Source organism: Stenella coeruleoalba (assembly GCF_951394435.1).
Source record: "Stenella coeruleoalba genome assembly, chromosome: 14".
Taxonomy (NCBI): domain Eukaryota; kingdom Metazoa; phylum Chordata; class Mammalia; order Artiodactyla; family Delphinidae; genus Stenella; species Stenella coeruleoalba.
In genome coordinates this window covers 24,502,609-24,524,817 of record NC_137160.1, presented here as the reverse complement: position 1 = coordinate 24,524,817, position 22,209 = coordinate 24,502,609, and the positions used below count along the sequence as shown (strand labels likewise).

The 22,209-nt window shown below is 38.0% G+C and overlaps 1 protein-coding gene across 2 annotated transcripts in view; it reads right to left on the bottom strand.

Moving 5' to 3' along the window:
- The window catches only part of DYM (dymeclin), a 377,292-nt gene that overhangs the window by 211,824 nt on the left and 143,259 nt on the right, over window positions 1-22,209 (bottom strand). For both annotated transcript variants that reach the window (XM_079941933.1, XM_079941932.1), the window contains exons 12-13: window positions 6,694-6,807; window positions 5,621-5,715 (exon numbers count right to left, since the gene is read on the bottom strand). In XM_079941933.1, the coding sequence (XP_079798059.1) occupies window positions 5,621-5,715; window positions 6,694-6,807 (209 nt within the window). The remainder of the gene's footprint in view (window positions 1-5,620; window positions 5,716-6,693; window positions 6,808-22,209) is intronic.

The window sequence follows — 22,209 nt, the reverse complement described above, 5'->3', positions numbered from 1 at the left end:
ACCTTGACTCCTGTCCCCTGGGGGCAAAACCACCCATGTTTGAGAGCCACAGCTTTAAGGAGGTTGAATTTTAACCTGCTGGCAACAGGAAGGCATCTAATGATTTTAAGCCTAGGAAGCAATACAAAACGGATCAGATTTGCTTCTCCAATGAATGGAGCAGTGCAGGGGTCGACTGTAGAGGGGCAGGGAGGGAGGCAAAAGGACTGGGCTGACTAAAGACATAGTTTTGGGTGAAAATGATGAACACGTGAACTAACACAGCAGTAGTGGAGACAGAAACGGTATGAATGCAAGTTACAATGGTAGAGTTAGAACACCAGGGCCCAGTCAGATAAAGCATTTGAGGGGAAGGAAAAAAATGGCACAGAATTACTTGTAAATTTCTTACTTGGCAATTTAGATAGCTGTAGTGAGAGTCATTACCTAGGATAGGGAATTTAACAGGAAGAGCACGTTTAATAATGAGTTCCGGGGACTTCCCTGGTGGCGCAGTGGTTAAGAGTCCTCCTGCCAATGCAGGGGACACGGGTTCGAGCCCTGGTCCGGGAAGATCCCACATGCTGCAGAGCAACTAAGCCCGTGCACCACAACTACTGAGACTGCACTCTAGAGCCCGTGAGCCACAACTACTGAAGCCCATGCACCGAGAGCCCGAGCTCTGCAACAAGAGAAGCCACCACAATGAGAAGCCTGTGTACTGTAACGAAGAGTAGCCCCCGCTCACCTCAACTAGAGAAAGCCCGTAGGCAGCAACAAAGACCCAGGGCAGCCATAAATAAATAAATGTATTTTTAAATAAGCAAATAAAAACAAGTTCCGGGGACTTCCCTGGTGGTCCAGCAGTAAAGAATCCGCCTTCCAATGCAGGGGACGGGAGTTCGATCCCTGGTCGGGGAACTAAGATCCCACATGCCATGGGGCAACAAAGCCTGCATGCTCCAACTACTGAGCTCGCACGCATCAACTAGAGCCCACGTGCCACAAACTACAGAGTCCACATGGAGCCCATGTGCCACAACTAGAGAGAAAACCCACATGCCACAACTAGAGAGAAGCCCGAGTGCAGCAATGAAAGATCCCCCATGCCTCAACAAAGATCCTATGTGCCACAACTAAGACCCTATGCAGCCAAAAAAAATAATAATAAAAAGAAAATAAATAAATATTAAAAATAAATAAAAATAAAAACGAGTTCTGTTTTAAACGTAATAAAAGTTTGAGGTAAGTGTGGGATATCCAGGTAGGGAGGTTAGCAGTTAGGTTTCAAGGGGTCAACACTTATATCGTTAACGTTATGTGCCAGGCCCTTTTCAAATATTAATTCGCTTAATCTTCATCCTATTCATTGAGATAGCAACTACTGCCACCCCATTGTATAGATGGGGAAACTGCTGTACAGAGAAGTTAAGTAACTTCTCCAAAATTCCATAGCTAGTCAGTTTTGAAGCTGGGATCCCAAACTCAGAGTCTGTGCTCTTGTAGAGTAGGTGAAGTCACAGGCATAGATTTGAACTCGCAAGGAAAATGAGCAAAGATGAGAAGAATAATCTAGGATGAAATACTGGAGAAAAGTATAAGTACCTGTTAAGCCAAAGGTGAAGGGGGAGCCAGAGGAAGGAGCCAGTGAGGGGGGTGTGGGGGGGGGAGGGTAAGACAGGCAATAGGGGAAGTCTTAAGGGCAGGAAGTAAGTGATGATATATTTGTAACTCACAACAATCCCTTGCATATAATCTACTCCACATAAATGTTTTAACTGAATTAATAGCCCTATAATCCCAAATAATGATCATATCAAATATCCATGCTTACAGCATATTCAAAAAATTTCATAGGTGAGCAAAACCTATATCATGTATGTCTGTGATTTTTCTAGAATACCAAGAGTTTGTGGAAGACACAGTGTCATTTAATATGAAACAACAGCTTAGACACCATATGAAATCATTCCATACATTTATGTCCAACTAAGAAGACTTTTTTTTTTTTTTTACGTAACGCTGGCCTCTCACTGTTGTGGTCTCTCCCGTTGTGGAGCACAGGCTCCGGACGCGCAGGCTCAGCGGCCATGGCTCACGGGTGGGATCTTCCCGGAGCAGGGCACGAACCCGTGTCCCCTGTATCAGCAGGAGGATTCTCAACCACTGCACCACCAGGGAAGCCCCAACTAAGAAGACTTTTTAAAGCTTTATTCACATCCTACTTTCACAGCAATGAAACATGTTACTCTGTTTTGCATTTTGTTGAAGATCACATGAAATATTGGCTCCTCTAAGTTCCGCAAATGACAGCTATAAAATTGTGTAGTCTCTTCCTAAAAAAGGATTTAGAAACCGTGTATATGAAAACTAATTACTTCTCATTTGAAGGAGTTACTAGAGCATCTGGTGAATCTTGAGTTGTGCTGCTATAATAAATCTTCTGTGTATCTAAACAGTTTTTGGTTATGCATTCCTTATTATACTTTACAATTTTATACCCTAAACACAAACATTTAGTAGAAAATGAGTTTCCTCAAGACACAAAAACGCTGGCCCCCACTTCCAATTCAACACGAGTGTTTTCTAAGTGTTTATTAATCTTGATTTCCCTGCCCAAACTCAAAGTACTTTCCCAACTTTAATGCATGTACAAATCTTTCAGAGATCTTGTTAAAATGGAAGATTCTGATTCAGCAGATCTGAAAACCAGGCCAACACTCTGCATTTCTAACGAGCTCCCTGCCGCATGATGCGATGCTCTGATCCACACTGGCTACTCGGCTGTGGCGCTTGGACCAGAAGCACTGGCACTACTGGGGGACTTTGAGAACCGCATGGCCCTCAGTGTGACAAACAACAGACCAATATCATCTGCTGAAGCTGATAACTCTAGGCATTTACATTAAAGTATTTCTTTTCAAATCCATTTACAACTCATTCACTGACATTTTCTTTTTTGTCGGTAGAAAAGGTGACACCTTCTTTTCTTTCTATTCTTTCCATTATCCTAAACTGTGGATCTAATAGCTAAGCCCCTCCACAAGGAGGCCCCAGCTGGTTCTTTCAAGGTTCTCTCTTATAATCCCTGTACTGGGGGCTTTCCTGGTGGTGCAGTGGTTGAGAGTCCACCTGCCGACGCAGGGGACACGGGTTCGTGCCCCAGTCCGGGAAGATCCCACATGCCGCAGAGCGGCTGGGCCTGTGAGACATGGCCGCTGAGCCTGCGTGTCCGGAGCCTGTGCTCCGCTTCGGGAGAGGCCGCAACAGTGAGAGGCCTGCGTACCGCAAAAAAAAAGAAAAGCTGATAATCCCTGTACTGGTCCACAGCATGCCAACTGAATGGACTGGTTATTTTCTAAATATAAACCATGCTCTCTCACCACACCCCCTCTTGTTTTGTTTTGGTTTGTTTGGTTGATGCTTTCCCCTATCAGGCCAGTCTCTAGAGCCGTCCCTCTCTACTCACCTTGACTGATTTCTCAATGAGATGTGACCTCACCATTCTCTGAACCACCCACTCGCCCTCACCACAGGAATTTTTCTTTCATTATAATATTTACTACATTCTGCTAGATATGACATATGTTGGTCTTTGCCTTATCTCGGCTATTGAATTACAAGCTATTTAAGGGTAGGAAATTTTATAACTAATTTTGATATTCCCTGCATTATGCATTGCATAACACAGTTCCTCACTAAATGCTAAATAAAGCTCCAATAAAATTGAAGTAAAGCATTATTCCTTAATGATGATAAACTTGATCTAAATAGTCTCAAATCACAAATCTAAATTACATTTCTTATTTCTCCAAATACTATTGGTTTTCTACTTCAGTCATCACAGAAAATTGGGCACAATGCTTTATTTGCATTTTTTTCCAACTCTGACACCTAGAAAATTTTTATTTAATCTTACTTGAATCATTTTATCAGAACTTAAATTCTGAACCAGTTCATCTGGCATTTTCATATGGAACAGTCCAAATGTTTATATATCAGTTGAGGAAAATTTTATAATGAAATCTTCCTAAAAGTGTTATAAAACTCCACATACACACAAAGAAAAATAGACCACGAAGCAGCACAGATATCATTACATCTGTCATGCTGAAATAAAGCATGGTGACAAAGGTCAATTTTTAGAAACTAAAGGCTCTTCAGAACACCTGGAAGAATCTGAGGTATGAGGAGACACCATGCTTACTTTCAATCACGAAGTCCGCGTTAGTCCAGAGTCAGTCAACTGGACAATTTCTCAAGTACAAACAAATAAACAAACAAATCCAAAATAATGTATGATTAAAGTAAGCAGTGAGTCAAAGGAAAATATCCTGTGCTAAATTCTGAGGATAAATAAACAGACTAAGAACATAAGTTAATTCTAACTGATTGTTAAAAATGAGCCCAGGTCAATAAATGTCTCTAACCAAAGGGCGGAAAGTGAGATCAGAGTTTAAAAAGTGATATGGGGTTGTGATAACCACCAACGACTGGAACACAACAACTAATTATCAGAGCTGCATTGCCCCAAAAGCAAGAATTAAAAGAAAGAATCTAATGTCACTGACTACATAAAAAATGTTCTACTTGAGAGCTGCTAGGGCAATACTGAGCATCCTACCTGAAGACCAAAAAGTAACCATACTCGTTAAATCCTGCAAATGACAGTCATTCATTCATTAATTAGCTTCCTAACCTTAAAGATTCTGCCTTTGGCAAAGAACAGGTAAGGGACGGGAGTTTCTGGTGATGTTCTGACAGCCAGAATAATGGCTCCCCCAAAATATCCACATCCTAACTTCCACGAACCTATGAATATGTTACCTTACGTGGCAAGCGGGACTCTGCGTGGTTGTGATTCAGCTAAGGACCTTGAAATGGGTAGATCATCCTGGATTATTCAGGTAGGGCCAAGGCATTCACAAGGATCCTCACAGTAGAACAGGAAGTCAGAGTGATAAGATGTGAGGAGAACTCAACAACCTACTGTTGCTGGCTTTGAAAGGAAAGGAAGGGGCCATGAGCCAAGGAATGCGGGCAGCTTCTAGCAGCTGGAAAAGGCAAGGAAAGAGACTCTCCTCTAGAGCCTCCAGAAGGGAATGCAGCCCTACTGACATCTTGATTCTAGCCTGGTAAGACCCTGGCTGAACTTCTAACCTACAGAATTGTATAATAGATTTGTGTTGCTTTAAGCCATTAATTTGTGGTAATTTGTTACAGCAGCATTGGGAAACTAATACAATGGTTAACTGCCACAGAAAGAATTCTCTAAAACAGATAACTGCTTTTGAAAAGGGTAGAGTGACCTCTATAAAATGCTCAGCAAATATGTGAATTAAGATTTAGTTTGCATTACTAAGACATAGACCTGCTCTGCTGTAAAAGGCTAACACACAAATTTTAAAACTAGATTTTATAAAAGGGTTGAAAGCAAATACAATTAACTTTGATAGAAAACCTTGGGTTAGAAAACAAAGCAGAACAAGGCATTTTCAGCCAGACAAGAAGGTGATAAAAAGTAAGTAGGAAAATGTGATATTCCTTGCAGATAGCATTTTAAAAGCGACCACCATAGTATCCTTTTCAATAGGCCAGCTAAAAGGCAAGAATCAGCATGTCTTTTAAAGCTCGTATTTACCTGATGATCCTCTGGGCAGCATATTGATGGAGAGAACGAAACTGTGCCGACATATTTGCTAAAGCTGCCAAACAATTTGTGTGAAGGTACTTGTCCTGTCAGAAAACAGCAAGTTTAAAACATACATCGAGTCTTCTCGACATTTTAAGCAAGGTTAACTAGAAGCAAATGTAAACTCAATTGTCACTGATTTTAGAAAGTGCGGATCCACAATCTGTTTTCTCTAATTCCAAAATCCATAAAGCACTGAAAATCCAAAGTTTTTTCACTGCTAGTTTGGAACCAACATCTGGCACAAAAGATAATGATGCTATTTATGGTCTTCAGTAAGCCCACCCTGGAGAATACTGAACTATTTTGCTGCAGAAATATTAATGTTTAGTTACAGTGCATGGCTCCAGAACCTCATGGTTACATACAGTGTAGCATACAAACTGTAATTATCTTTCTAAAATCAAAAAATTCTCTGTGCTAAAACACATGTGGCTCCAAGAGTTTCAGATAAAAGACTGTGGAAAGCTAACCTGTGTTAGCCTCCCAGAGGGGCGTAACTGAAAACGGTGCAGTAAATTTGACCACTTCTCTAAGCTATGAATTCTGTATATCGCTTCTCTAGTGACTGGAACTGAAATTTGCTCCCAGGCATAGCAAATACAATCTAGTTGAAATTTTCCTTTTACTCTTTAAAGTATTCTCTTTTTGTCCATTTCTTTCCCATCTGAATTCATATTTTCTTGTGCTTGTATCTTCTTACAGTTTGTTGTTGCTACTTTTAAAAGGTAAACCAGTTTTATCAGTCCAGCAAAGACATACAACATCTTTTAACTAAATGTGCTCCACTGCTTATTTTCTATTACATGTAAAATAGCTCTGATCATACCACCTATGAAATATTAAGAAGCAGACACTTTAAACATTACCTTAGGATCATAATACAGTGACTATATGTTGGTCTATATTTTTCCACCATATTCCATGAGAACGTCTGCACTCTAAATATTGAGATTGCTTTAAACTCTAGTCTTCATTGTACTGTATGTATAAAGGTAGAAAAATAGCTATGGAATACTTACTCTTGTCCTTGTCATGTTGTACTGAATAGTTCTTATTACAACCAGTATCAGGAGACTCCCCAGTGAAATTTCAGTTAAAACCCGTTCTGAATACCAAGTAATATTTTTTAACATCTGTAATAGGGAAGAAAAGTTTAAGTAAATATGATTGCTTTAGGGAAAAAGGGATTATCCATGTCTACAATTTCTGACAAGCTGTGGCTTTGCTCTGAAGGTGAGTTAAACAGTATATAAAAGTAAACTGTGAGAATTTCAGTTCAAGATAGTGAAACTGTGCTGATGTATTTTCTTCTTCTTCCTTCTTAAATATAAAAAAAAAAAAACCAGACGATGCTATCATTAGTAGACAAAAAGGAGCTATATTTAAAAAGGTATGGCACATAGAACAAGTGTGACAGAAAAACCATCAGAGGTCAGTAGTTTGAAAGCAAAAATAAGAAAACTGAGGAGTCTCTTGAAAAAGTGGAGCTATCGTAACAACCACAGAAAATCTCTACCCTTGGGTCGAGGAGAGGCCAAGAATGCAAATTAGCCAAGATCTTCAAGAAGAGACACGCCCATGCTCTGCTCCAGCTCCGGTGCTCACCTCCAGGCCTTGGTAAGAAAAACTGTCTAGCTTCAGTTGGTGCAGTTCCACAGACTTGTAACATGGGCATCAGAGAGAGAAAAACTGGGCAGCACAGCAGCCAATGCTGGGTTGCCACAATGAAGGAGGCAAAATGCACAAAAACCAACAGGCTCATCTGGCACCAGAACTCCTCGAATGTTCTCTTCCATTGAGGTCACCCTACTTCTTTTCTCCTTGACGCATGAAGCCAATGTGCCACATTCTTTCCATCCATGCCTGAAAAAGGACAAGACTTCTGGCTGATTCCCACCCTCTCCACTAAGAAGATAATCCCCCCTGTAGAGCACAGGAGACCTCCATCATTCATACCTTCCAAAGGAGGTCTCACCACCTTTCAAAATAAGTGAATCTAGACTTTCATTTGTAATTATGAATGGACAAGAAGCCACCAAAAACGTAGAGAAATCCAACAGTGAAAAAGATATGCTGAATCTAATCAAGCCTCTGTTCTAATTGCCAGCATATACGAAATACAGAGGACAGAAAAACACGATAAATAACACAATGATATAATCATCCAAAGCCAAATGTATGAAATTCTACTAAACAAATAAGGCCGTTTCTACAAAAAGTGAATGGTGTAATAAGGTGGGAGAGGGAGAGACTGTTACAGATAACAGTCAAGAACTAAATGCTTTGGAAACTCATTCAAACCAACCAACTCAAGGAAGACATTTTAAAGATAATTGAGAGAAAACTGAATATTAGCAGGAATTTTAAAAATATCGTTGGGCTTCCCTGGTGGCGCAGTGGTTAAGAATCTGCTTGCCAATGCAGGGGACACAGGTTCAATCCCTGGTCTGGGAAGATCCCACATGCCGCGGAGCAACTAAGCCCATGCGCCACAACTACTGAGCCTGCACTCTAGAGCCCGTGAGCCACAACTACTGGGCCTGTGCTCTAGAGCCCGCGAGCAGCAAATGCTGAGCCCACGTGCCACAACTACTGAAGCCCATGCGCCTAGAGCCCATGCTCCGCAACAAAAGAAGCCATCGTAATGAGAAGGTTGCAGGCACCGCAACAAAGAGTAGCCCCTGCTCGCCAAAACTAGGGAAAGCCCGCACAGCAACGAAGACACAATGCAGCCAAAAATAAATAAATAAAATAAATAAATTTACTAAAAGAAATAAATAAAATAAAATATCGTTGGTTTTGTTGGATGTGATAATGGTATTATGTTTATTTTTTTATGCCTATATTTATCAAAGTGACATACTTAAATATCTACAAATGAAATTTTATATATATATGACTTACAAGATTAAAAAAATATAGTTTAGCCAAAATATAAAAAGCAGAGGGGGTGGGGTGGGTAGATGAAATAAGAACAGAAGAATATTGATGAATCCATGGGCACTCATTATACTATTTTTTCCAATTATGCTTACATTTAATGTGTTCATAATTAAAAGCTTATTAAATAAATAATAAGAAAATGAATAAATGTGAAACTAAACAAGCAGAACAAACATACCCCCAATTAAACAAAGATAATTTAAGAGGCTGAGGAAAAGTTTTTGAAATTCTAATTAGTATCTTCGGTGAGAGTTGACAGAATACTGTATCCATAAAATAAGAACAGGCTACTATGAAAAATGCGAATCACAGAATGAAGAAAAGCTACTGAACATTAAAAATATGATGACTGAGACTTAAAAGAGAGGAGGGCTTCTCTGGTGGCGCAGTGGTTAAGAATCCACCTGCCAATGCGGGGGACACAGGTTCGAGCCCTGGTCCAGGAAGATCCCACAAGCTGTGGAGCAACTAAGCCCGCGTGCCGCAACTACTGAAGCCCACGCGCCTAGAGCCCGTGCTCCGCAACAAGAGAAGCCACTGCAATGAGAAGCCTGTGTACCGCAACGAAGAGTAACCCCCACTCGCCACAATTAGAGAAAGCCCGCATGCAGCAATGAAGACCCAACATAGCCAAATAAATAAAATTGAATTTAAAAAAAAAAGAGAAAGAAATTAGCAGAATGGGTGCTATGGAAAACAGAACTTGGGATGTGAAAGACAAAACTGAGAAGTTCCCTCAGACAACAGCAGTATAAGGCAAAAAGACAAAATATAAGAGAAAAGTGGAGATCCAGTATATACCTAATAAGAGTTCCAGGAGGAACAGACTAAAATTGACCCTTGAACAACATGGGTTTGAACTGCATGGGTCCATTTATATGTGGATATTTTTTTCAGTAAGTATATAGTCAGCCCTCCATATCCACAGGTTGCATCCTCAGATACTGAGGGCCAACTATGGGACTTGATCATCTGTGGGTTTGGGTATCCAGGGCGGGTCTTGGAACCAATCTCCCGCCGATACCAAGGGAGGACTGTAGAAGCAAAAGAGAAAAATTAGTAATAGGGCTTCCCTGGTGGCGCAGTGGTTAAGAATACGCCTGCCAATGCAGGGGACACTGGTTCGAGCCCTGGTCCGGGAAGATTCCACATGCCACAGAGCACCTAGGCCCGTGCGCCACAACTACTGAGCCTGCACTCTAGAGCCCGCGAGCCACAACTACTGAAGCCCATGCACCGAGAGCCCATGCTCCGCAACAAGAGAAGCCACCGCAATGAGAAGCCTGTGCACTGCAACGAAGAGTAACCCCCACTCACCACAACTAGAGAAAGCCTGCGTGCAGCAACGAAGACCCAACACAGCCAAAAATAATAAATAAATAAATTTATTTAAAAGTTTTTTTTAAAAAAAGAAAAATTAGTAACAAAATTTCTTTGAGAGGAAGAGAAATTTGTAACACTTTAAGCAAAAATATTGAAAAAAAATCAAAATTTATTCTGATAAGATTTCTGAATCAACAGTATATGAGAAAATCCATTGGCTTCTAGCCAGAAGAAACATGCCAAAATCTATTGGCTTCTAGACAGAAGAAACATGTTATCACCAAAAGAAAGAAAGGTAGACTAACATAAGATTTCTCATCTTGAACACTATATATCTGAAGGACAACAGTAACAATGTCTACAAATGTTTGAGGAACAGATTATCATTCTAGAATTCTATATCTAGAGAAGCTACCACACAAGGATACAGAAAAGTGAAGACTTTTAAGTATGCAAAGACTCAGCATGAACCACCCATGCACTATTTCTGGGGAAAAAACAAACCACCACACATGTAAGTGCTTAGCTGCCCCTCCTCACCACTGTAATGACAACAACAAAACCATAACAGCCAGATAAAGTCAAGGAAGGAAAATATGGACTACTAAACAACAACAACCGCCCCCCAAAAAACCCACAATTATAATTCATGAAATGAGGAAAATATAATTAAATCTAAATAATATGGTTGACCTTAATTCTTTGCTAAGATAAAATAAATATTTCCCTGCTAAGTCTGCCTCCCTGCAAATTCCAAACAATATTAAAAATGAGAAAGGGGGCATGGAAGCAGATAAGCATTAAAAAGTAAAGAAATACTGTCTTCAACTTCATGTAAGTGCCCACAAGTGCCTCCACAACAGATTTTTACGCAGTTCAACTCTTTGACAAGAGACCCATGTCACCTAGAGTCCGCCATTTGGGTTACAAATAACCCAACAGTGACCTGTGCTGGAGGCTCCACTCAGAGGATGGCATGTACAAATGCCCACTACATGGTAGCTGAGTACTGTTTGTGAAGTAGAAAATGTAACACTTTAAGCATTTCCATTTATTCATGACTAATAATGACCTTAATCAACTAGAAGAGACAGCCTATGTGTAAAACAAATGATAGTAGCTGAAAATACTCAGAACAATGAGATTTGCCAGTTGAATCTTTATAAAGGAATGATGCAATGCTCAGTCCCTCTGATTTACTCTGTAAGGCTGCAGTTCTCAAAATGTGGTCCTGAGACATTTCTGGAGCATTCTCAAGGTCAAATCTATTTTCACAATAATACCAAGACATTACTTTCCACTCTCATTCTCTCGTAAGTATGTAGTTCAGCTTTCCAGAGGCTACATAACATGTCTAATAGCACAACAAATTTAATACAGAGGGAGACATGAGAATCTAAGGCAAAAATGTAAAACAATGCCACTCTCTTGCTAAACTTTTGTTTGTGGAAAATAGTTACTTTCATAAAAATATGTTACTGATGCTAACACGTAATGGGGTTTATTATCATAATAATTATTTCTAAATGAACTAATCAGATATTTTAAAAATATGTCCGTTTTAATTTCCAATACAGTAAATGTAGCGAACAATAATCCACATAAAGACATTATGTCGTGTCCTAAACTACTTTTAAGTGTAAAGACCACAAGGTTAAGACCACTGTTCTGTCTCCAAGGGAATACTAACGCAGGACACTCGTTAGGCAACTTGACTAGTGAGAGGAGTCTCTGTCTTTTAAAAGGTCACACTTGAGCATACACACATTTGAGCATAGTTTGGTTTCTCCTCTCTCTTGGCTCCTGTGTTTAGAAATAAATTATCATAAGCCACCTTATTTGAAGCCAAGGTCATTGGTTCTTAGTGTTTACTTGTGCGTGTCTACTATGTAACTGGATGGAAGAAGTGTTTTGAATAAAAGTAGTCTTATTCATTTAACATTCAACAAATATTTAATGAGTATCCACATAGTAAACTTATGATGTTACTATGAAAATCAGAAATCCAATTTGGCATTTACATAAAGGTCTGTCTTTTCTTCCTGTGAAAAATAAGTCATTATCTGTAAATTCTGGTAGTGTTTAAGAAAAATTAAAAATAACTAGCTATAGAGCTCACAGAGCTTCCCAGGGGACATTAATGCATACTAGGCAGCATACAGAAAATTTTCTTGGTAACCTGGCTGTAGTTCTTGACCTATTTATTTGGTTCTTATTAAAAAAATTCCTCATCTCTTGCATTCAACGTCCATACAGTTTAATAGCTGTAGACTGTTATCATCTTGATTACACATTACATACATTTAACATTTTATGCCAAAATAACTCAAACATGTAGAAGGAAACTCCTCAAGGATCTGAAAATATCTTCCTTCTCAAAAAGTATATGAGAATTGTTTGTGGTCCTAGGTCTTCTTTTCAGCTTCTTCCCCCCATAGGATTTGTTTTCATTGACTATATCTCTTCCATATGTTACAAAGGCTACAATATTATATAGTAACATATTATATAATGTCAACTCTTTAAAAAATTAAATATATATAGAAAAGCACAAAGAATAATGAACTTCCATACTCCCACAAATGACATTAACATTTTATTAACATTAACATTTAACGTTAATGTTAATGTTTTGTATTTTAAGATGAAAATCTCATTTTATTCCCCCAAAGAGGGACAACCACTATCTTGAGTTCAGTATATATCTTTCCCGTCCATTTCAAATACTTTATATGTACACACACACACACACAACCAAAAACCAGCATTCCTTTGTATATTTTCTACTTTACATAAACAGTATCATAATGTATCAGGTTGAATAGTGGCCTCCAAATTCATGTCACCCAAAACCTGTGAACGTGACCTTTATTGGAAATAAGGTCTTTGTAGACACAATCAAGTTAAGATGACATTATACTGGATTAGGGTGGGCCCTAAATCCTATATGACTGGTGTCCTTATAAGAGAAGGAGAGACAGACAAGTACATGAGAAAAGGCCATGTGAGACCAACGCAGAGGCTGGATGCATCTGCAAGCCAAAGAACACCAAGGAGTGATGACCAGAGGCTAGAAGGAGGCAAGGAATCACTCCCCTAGATCCTGCAGAGACAGCATGGTCCTGCCGACACCTTGCTTTTGGACTTCTAGTCTCCACAACAGTAACAAGCAATTTCTGTTGTTTTAAGCCACCCAGTTTGTTATGGCAGCACTAGTAAACTGATACATTTAAGTATTCGTTTGCATCCAAATTTTTTCATTCAATAGGTCTTTGCAACTCCTCTATATTGATAGATATATATAAGAAGAATTATGTTTACCACATACGCCAAGGTCTAATAGTACTAGTTGTTTTTTTAATGAACTGCTTCTATACTAGTTAGTAAATAGCTGCTGCCCCAAGACACTCCTCCAGGACTTCCTCGTGGTTTGGCAATTAATGTACAGCAGAGGACAAAGGATATATGGACAACAGCCATTTTTACTGGATGATTTTGATGCCATGACAGTTAAATAGTTGAAAACCACCTCTACTTCATTCCATCCAAGCACGGTACAGTCTTGTGCCAATAGGTCACATTTTTTTATCCACGCTTCTATTATGGAAATTTAGGTTATTTCCAGTTTTTTCCCTATTAAAATAAATGTTACAATATAGATCCTTACCCTCATTATCCAAAATCTCACGACATTAAACTCAGAAACCAGGGAGTCCTTACTCTCCATACTTGTAGTATCTGGCCATTAATTACCTAAAGTCAGGAATTACACAGATTTTGAAAACAAAAATATCTGTAAAATCCCTGTTATACGTTACCCAGTGTGTGGTACTCAGCGACTTCACAAAAACTTCAGCAAGAGTTTGTTAGGAAGCAGAATTACTAAGTCATTGAGCACCTCCTTTTAAAAAGATATGTATAGAGGCTAAACAATACACTACTAAATAACCAAGAGATCACTGAAGAAATCAAAGAGGAAATCAAAAAATACCTAAAAACAACGACAATGAAAATACGACCCAAAACCTATGGGATGCAACAAAAGCAGTTCTAAGAGGGAAGTTTATAGCAATACAATCTTACCTCAAGAAACAAGAAACATCTCAAGTAAACAACCTAACCTTACACCTAAAGCAATTAGAGAAAGAAGAACAAAAAACCCTCAAAGTTAGCAGAAGGAAAGAAATCATAAAGATCAGATCACAAATAAATGAAAAAGAAATGAAGGAAACAATAGCAAAGATCAATAAAACTAAAAGCTGGTTCACTGAGAAGATAAACAAAATTGATAAAACATTAGCCAGGCTCAACAAGAAAAAAAGGAAAAAGACTCAAATCAATAGAATTAGAAATGAAAAAGGAGAAGTGACTGACACTGCAGAAATACAAAGGATCATGAGAGATTACTAGAAGCAACTATAAGCCAATAAAATGGAAAACCTGGAAGAAATGCACAAATTCTTAGAAAAACACAACCTTCCTAGATTGAACCAGGAAGAAACAGAAAAAATAAATAGACCAATCACAAGCACTGAAATTGAAACTGTGAGTAAAAATCTTCCAGCAAACAAAAGCCCAGGACCAGATGGGTACACAGGCGAATTCTACCAAACATTTAGAGAAGAGCTAACACCTATCCTTCTCAAACTCTTCCAAAATATAGCAGAGGGAGAAACACTCCCAAACTCATTCTACGAGGCCACCATCACTCTGATACTGAAAGCAGACAAAGATGTCACAAAAAAAGAAAACTACAGGGCAATATCACTGATGAACACAGATGCAAAAATCCTCAACAAAATACTAGCAAACAGAATCCAACAGCACATTAAAAGGATCATACACCATGATCAAGTGGGGTTTATCCCAGGAATGCAAGGATTCTTCAATATACGCAAATCAATCAGTGTGATAAACCATATTAACAAACCGAAGGATAAAAACCATATGATCATCTCAATAGATGCAGAAAAAGCTTTCGACAAAATTCAACACACATTTTTGATAAAAACACTCCAGAAAGTAGGCATAGAGGAAACTTATCTCAACAAAATAGAGGCCAGAAATGACAAACCCACAGCCAACATTGTTCTCAAAGGTGAAAAACTGAAACCATTTCCACTAAGATCAGGAACACAACAAGGTTGCCCACTCTCACCACTATTATTCAGCATAGTTTTGGATGTTTTAGCCACAGCAATCAGAGAAGATAAAGAAACAAAAGGAATCCAAATCGGAAAGGAAGAAGTAAAACTGTCACTGTTTGCAGATGGCATGATACTAAACATAGAGAATCCTAAAGATGCTACCAGAAAACTACTAGAGCTAGCCAATGAAATTGCTTGCATTCCTATACACTACTGATGAAAAATCTGAAAGAGAAATTAAGGAAACACTCCCATTTACCACTGCAACAAAAAGAATAAAATACCTAGGAATAAACCTACCTAAGGATATAAAAGACCTGTATGCAGAAAATTATAAAACACTGGTGAAGGAAATTAAAGATGATACAAACAGATGGAGAGAAATACCATGTTCTTGGATTGGAAAAATCAACATTGTGAAAATGACTAAACTACCCAAAGCAATCTACAGATGCAATGCAATCCCTATCAAACTACCACTGCAATTTTTCACAGAACTAGAACAAAAAATTTCACAGTTTGTATGAAAACACAAAAGACCCTGAACAGCCAAAGCAATCTTGAGAAAGAAAAACGGAGCTGGAGGAATCAGGCTCCCAGACTTCAGACTATACTACAAAGCTACAGTAATCAAGACAGTATGGTACTGGCACAAAAACAGAAATATAGATCAATGGAACAGGATAGAAAGCCCAGAGATAAACCCATGCATATATGGTCACCTTATCCTTGATAAAGGAGGCAAGAATATACAATGGAGAAAAGACAGCCTCTTCAATAAGTGGTGCTGGGAAAACTGGACAGCTACATGTAAAAGAATGAAATTAGAACACGCCCTAACACCATACACAAAAATAACCTTAAAATGGATTAAAGACCTAAATGTAAGGCCAGAAACTATCAAACTCTTAGAGGAAAACATAGGCAGGACACTCTACAACATAAATCACAGCAAGACCCTTTTTGACCCACTTCCTAGAGAAATGGAAATAAAAACAAAAATAAACAAATGGGACCTAATGAAACTTAAAAGCTTTTGCACAGCAAAGGAAACCATAAACAAGACCAAAAGACGACCCTCAGAATGGGAGAAAATATTTGCAAATGAAGCAACTGACAAAGGATTAATCTCCAAAATTTACAAGCAGCTCATGTAGCTCAATATCAAAAAAACAAACAACCCAATCCAAAAATGGGCAGAAGACCTAAACAGACATTTATCCAGATAAAATATACAGATTGCCAACAAACACATGAAAGGATGCTCAACATCACTAATCATTAGAGAAATGCAAATCAAAACTACAATGACGTATCACCTCACACCAGTCAGAATGGCCATCATCAAAAAATCTACAAACAATAAATGCTGGAGAGGGTGTTGAGAAAAGGGAACCCTTTTGTACTGTTGATGGGAATGTAAATTGATACAGCCACTATGGAGAACAGCATGGAAGTTCCTCAAAAAAACTAAAAATCGAACTACCATATGACCCAGCAATCCCACTACTGGGCATATACCCTGAGGAAACCATAATTCAAAGAGAGTCATGGATCACAATGTTCATTGCAGCTCTATTTACAATAGCCAGGTCTTGGAAGCCACCTAAGTGTCCACTGACAGATGAATGGATAAAGAAGATCTGGCACATATACACAATGGAATATTACTCTGCCATAAAAAGAAACAAAATTGAGTTATTTGTAGTGAGGTGGATGGACCTAGAGTCTATCATAGAGAGTGGAGTAAGTCAGAAAGAGAAAAACAAATACCGTATGCTAACACATATATATGGAATCTATAAAGAAAAAGAAAAAAAAAAAGGTTCTGAAGAACCTAGGGGCAGGACAGGAATAAAGACACAGACATAGAGAATGGACTTGAGGACACGGGGAAGGGGAAGGGTAAGCTGGGACGAAGTGAGAAAATGGCATGGACATACATACACTACCAAATGTAAAATAGATAGCTAGTGGGAAGCAGCCACATAGCACAGGGAGATCAGCTTGGTGCTTTGTGACCACCTAGAGGGGTGAGACAGGGATGGGATGGTGGGGGAGAGACACTAGATGGAGGGGATATAGGGATATATGTATACGTATAGCTGACTCACCTTGTTATACAGCAGAAACTAAGACACTATTGTAAAGCAATTATACTCCAGTAAAGACGTTAAAAAAAAAATGTATGTTTTGATCAGTATTAACTAAAAACCACAGAGCAACACAGTAGCACCAGCCACAAGTGGGGATTTAAATTCAAATTTAATAAAATTAAAAATTCAATCCCTCAGTCACACTGGTCAGATTTCAAGTGCTGCCATTATCAGACAGTGCAGTTGCAGCAGATTTCTATCAACACAGAAAGTTCAACTGAATAGCCTGGTATAGAGAACACCACTGTATCCATCATCCAGTTTTAGCAAATGTTAATATTTTTGCTTTTGAAGCACCTAAAGCCCCCCAGCTACTCCTCACTGACCCTCTAACCTCTGACAACACTCTCCTAAATTTGGTACTTCATTACCATGAATATTTTTGAATTTATTATTGTCAATACATATAGCTCTGTTTCATTCACTGTAGCTCCTCTGCAGTATTTCATTTATGTTATCAGGTGTTTGCAAGTTTTGAACACTACAAACAATCCTACAATGAACACTGCTTCAAACGTGCTCTTGTGAATCTATGGAAAAGTTTTTCCTAGGACTCAAACCAGGAAATGGAATTGCTCAGAGGTAGAGTATTTACTTCTGCAGGTAATTTGAGGAATGTGAAAGGCCAAATTCCTCACAAAAGTGGTTCTACCAGTTTATACTATCACCACCAGTATATGAGAGTTCTCTTTTTCTGTATTCTCACCTGATATATGAGATCTCATAATTTTTGCCAATCTGATGAGTACAGAATATTTCAGTTATCTTAATTAGCACGATCCCGAAAAATCATCAGGTTGAGCATTAAAAATGCTCAAATTAAACCTTTAAAAATGCTTAGTGGGGGAAATTCCCCAGCAGTCCAGCGGTTAGGACTCCACGCTTTCACTGCCAGTCGCCTGGGGTGAGGGCCCGGGGTCAATCCCTGGTCAGTGAACTAGGATCCCACAAGCCTCACAGCACAGCCAAAACGAAACAAAAAACTTGTTTAAAAATAATAATAATAATAATAATGCTTACCAGTCATTCAGGTTTTTTATTGTTCTTCTATTACTTTGCCCATTATTCTAGCAATACTTTGCTTTTGTGACTGATTATAAGGATTCTTTATAAATTAAAAATGCTGGGACTTCCCTGGTAGCGCAGTGGTTAAGAATCCGCCCGCCAATGCACTGGACTGGGTTCGAGCCCTGGTCCGGGAAGATCCCACATGCCGCGCAGCAACTAAGCCCGTGTGCTACAACTACTGAGCCTGCGCTCTAGAGCCCGCATGCCACAACTACTGAAGTCTGCGCGCCTAGAGCCTGTGCTCCGCAACAAGAGAAGCCACTGCAATGAGAAGCCCCCACTCACTGCAACTAGAGAAAGCCTGCGCACAGCAACGAAGACCCAACGCAGACAAAAATAAATAAATAAATAATAAATTTATTTAAAAAAGAAATTAAAATGTTAACTCTGTCTTCCTGTCTGCGTCTTGTTTTCACTTGCTGTAACAGTGAAAATTTTCATTTTCATGAAATTCATTCATTTTAATGTAGTCAAACTTATTAATCTTTTCATTCATGGTTTATACATTTTATGCTTAAGAAATTCCTTTTTCAAGTTCATAGTAATATTACCCTTTAATTTCTCTTTGAAGATTTTAAAATGGAGCTTTTCACATCTAGGTCTTATTAATCCAAGTGGAATTCTTCTTTGTATGTGGAGCAAGATAATCTAATTTTACTTTTTCCATTTGGATGAGCCATGTTCTCACTCTCAGCACAATTTATTTATTACTTCTGTCACAGTTCATGTTTGAGTGTGTAGTTTCTGGACTAAGTTCTTTTCCATTTATTTGTTTTCTATTCCCTTGTTAATAAAACACAATCTTAAGTACTAAAGTTTTATAACTAGTCGATCTGGTAGGGTGAGTAACTCCACAATGAACTGCTTCAAAAACTTTCTAGGCTTTTTGCTTTTCCCTTCGATTTCTGGGATCAGCTTCTCAAGTCTCACAAAAAACTGCTGAGATTCTGATCAGATGAACATAGCAATTAATTTGGAGGCAAAATTAACAACATTATGACATTGAGTCTTCCCATCTGTGAACATGGTATCTTTCTCCATTTATTAAGCTATATTTAATATCTTTCATTTAGGTAATTTATGCCATTAAAATATTGTACTTCTTTTAGATTAATTCCTGGGTTTCACTGTAGTTTTACTGCCATTGTAAGTAGTATCCCTATATCACATTTTGAAGTCCTTTGTTATTAGTATGCAGATATAGTATTTATTTTGTATACTGATTTCTGACCCAGAAAATTTGTTCCACTTTCCTAACAGTTCTAATATTAGAGTCTTGAATTTTCTATGTAGTCAGTCATAACATCTGCAAATACTGACATTTAGATTTCCTTTCTTTTTAATTTTAAAATCATTTATAGCTTGTTCTAGTCTTAATGACCTGCTTAGAATTCTGGTACAACATTGAGAAGTGGTAATAAAGGGCATACACACTTTGTTCTGACTTTCAAGGGAAGACTTTTAAAATTCCCCAATCAAATACAATACTTAACTATAGGTTTTGGTAGATATCTTCTGTTGAGACAAGGAATTTCCTTTCTACCCTTATTTTGTTAAGGTTTTTTTAAAATCATAAATAAGTACTGACTTTTATCAAATGCTTTTCCTGCATCCGTTGAGGTGATTATATGTCTTTTTTACTCTTAAATTAATAAATTACATTAAGATATTTTCTAATATGAAACCATCCTTGCATTCCTGCAATACTTGGTATTGACAGACATACTCTTTTTCCTATCTTGCTTTATTCCATTTTACCATATTAGATTTATAAGCTTTGTGACTACATTTGTGTCAGTATTGCTTCTCAATTCGAAATCCACTCTTCTTTGCCCTGCTTTGTGATACCAAAGCTGAACACTGTAGACATTTCTCCTTTGTTGGCTGTCTTGATGTTAAGTTTCATCAACAGAGGACATTTGGAAGGACACCTCAACATCAGAGCAAGAGGAAAGCTCTTTCTTCCCTTCTTCAATGTAGTGTTTTCCATGCAGTAGCCAACAACAGATCAGTATGGGGGACCTTGTAACGTTTACCTAAGTGACCTTCACAGTTCCACTTTGGCCCACATCCTCTGACATGTTTCTTCACTACTGGCAAACTGCATATTCCTGGGACAACCAGGTCCTCTTCCTCAGATATCTGGCCCACAGCTTTGGATGCATATGGGGAAGCTTCCTTTAAATTTCTAAATTCCTTCCTCCTCCTCTGTCAGATTAATGATAACAGTTACTTTTTGCACTTGTCTTTTCTATCCTCTTTAGAGTTGGCAGTTTCTTTCTTAAAAGACTAAATATACTAAATATTTTAGGTTTGCAGGCCATATAGTCTCTGTCACCCATGACTCGACTCTACTGTTGTCACTTGAGAGCAGCTGTGGAGACTACATTAACAAATAGTTGTGGCTGTTCTACAATAAAGTTTTATTTACAAAAAACAAGCAGCTGGCCTGCTGGCCATACTTTGCTGAATTCCTTCAATAGTCTATTGGTGCTGATGGTAATGATGACAGGTAAGAATGAATTACAATAATTCACTATCTGTCAACTGAAAATTTGATATGAATACCACAGCAATGTAGTAGATCAGTAGAATAGTGATATGCAAGAAGTGATTTTTTTTCTTATTAGAAATAGAAAGTGAAGCAGGTAGTAATTTTGCACATTACAGTATTTGGGCTTAATATGAAAATTTACCAATTTAGAACAAGTTGAACACATATATTCAACATGAAAGATACTTTCGATTGTATTAGTACATAAGAAATTTCAAATTTCTCAGCTTGTTTATTATTTTACTTTATTTTTCATGTTCAACCTGGTTTGAAGCATAGTTATTCTACTTTAATTACATATGATCAGCAATTACACTTGCATGGTACCCAAGTGCTCAAAAGCTTTATGCGCTATGGGATTTTTCTATATTTCTTAATGAAACTAGTATCTTAAGACTCATCAGCATAATCATGACACTTTGCTGTAACATATAATCTTCTGCATGTCTCTTGGTACACATGTACATACATTTCTTTGCATATATACCTAGTAGAATTGCTGGATGTTTGTTCAACATGTTCAAATTAGGTAGAAAATGACAATGAGTTTACCAAAGGAGTTGTAACAATTTAAAACCCCACCAGCAGCTCCTCATCCTACCCAATATTAGGTATCATCATCCTTTTTAATTTTAGTCATTCTGGTAGGTGTATACTGGTACCTCATCGTGGCTTTAATTTGCAATTCCCTAATTACAAATGAAGTTTTTAAAACACTTTTTAATATGTTTATTGACCATTTAGATACTGTCCTTTTTGAAGTGCTTCTTCAAGCCTGCTGTTCATTTTATTACTGTGTCTTTTTCTTACTGGTTTGTAGGCGTTCATTATACATGTTAAATATAAGCCATTTGTGAGTAATATATATATAGCAATATCTTCTTCCACTATCTGGCTTGATTTTTCATTCTCTTACTAGTATTTTTTGATAAATAAATTTTAAATTTTAATCTAGTTTGGTTTATTAATCTTTTCTTTTATTGCTAATGCTTGCAGAGGCCTGTTTGAGAATCTTTCCTTGTCCCCAAATCATGAAGATATTCTCCTCCATTATCTTCCAGAAGCTTTACTGTTTTGTTCCTTATATTAACATCTAGAATTCATCAGAAATTGGTTTTTGTGTATGGAGTGAGTAGGGGATCAGGTTCATTTTTTCCCCATATGGATAACTAACCATTTAATGAAAAGACCTTTCTCTGTGGCAACCTTTGAAACAAGCTGTGTTCACATATAGAGTTCTCATATCCAGTAGATCAAGTCCTCCTACTTTGTTCCTCTTCTACAAGGGCATTTCAGCTATTCTTGGCCCTTTTCACTTCTAAGTAAATTGTAGAATTTACACAT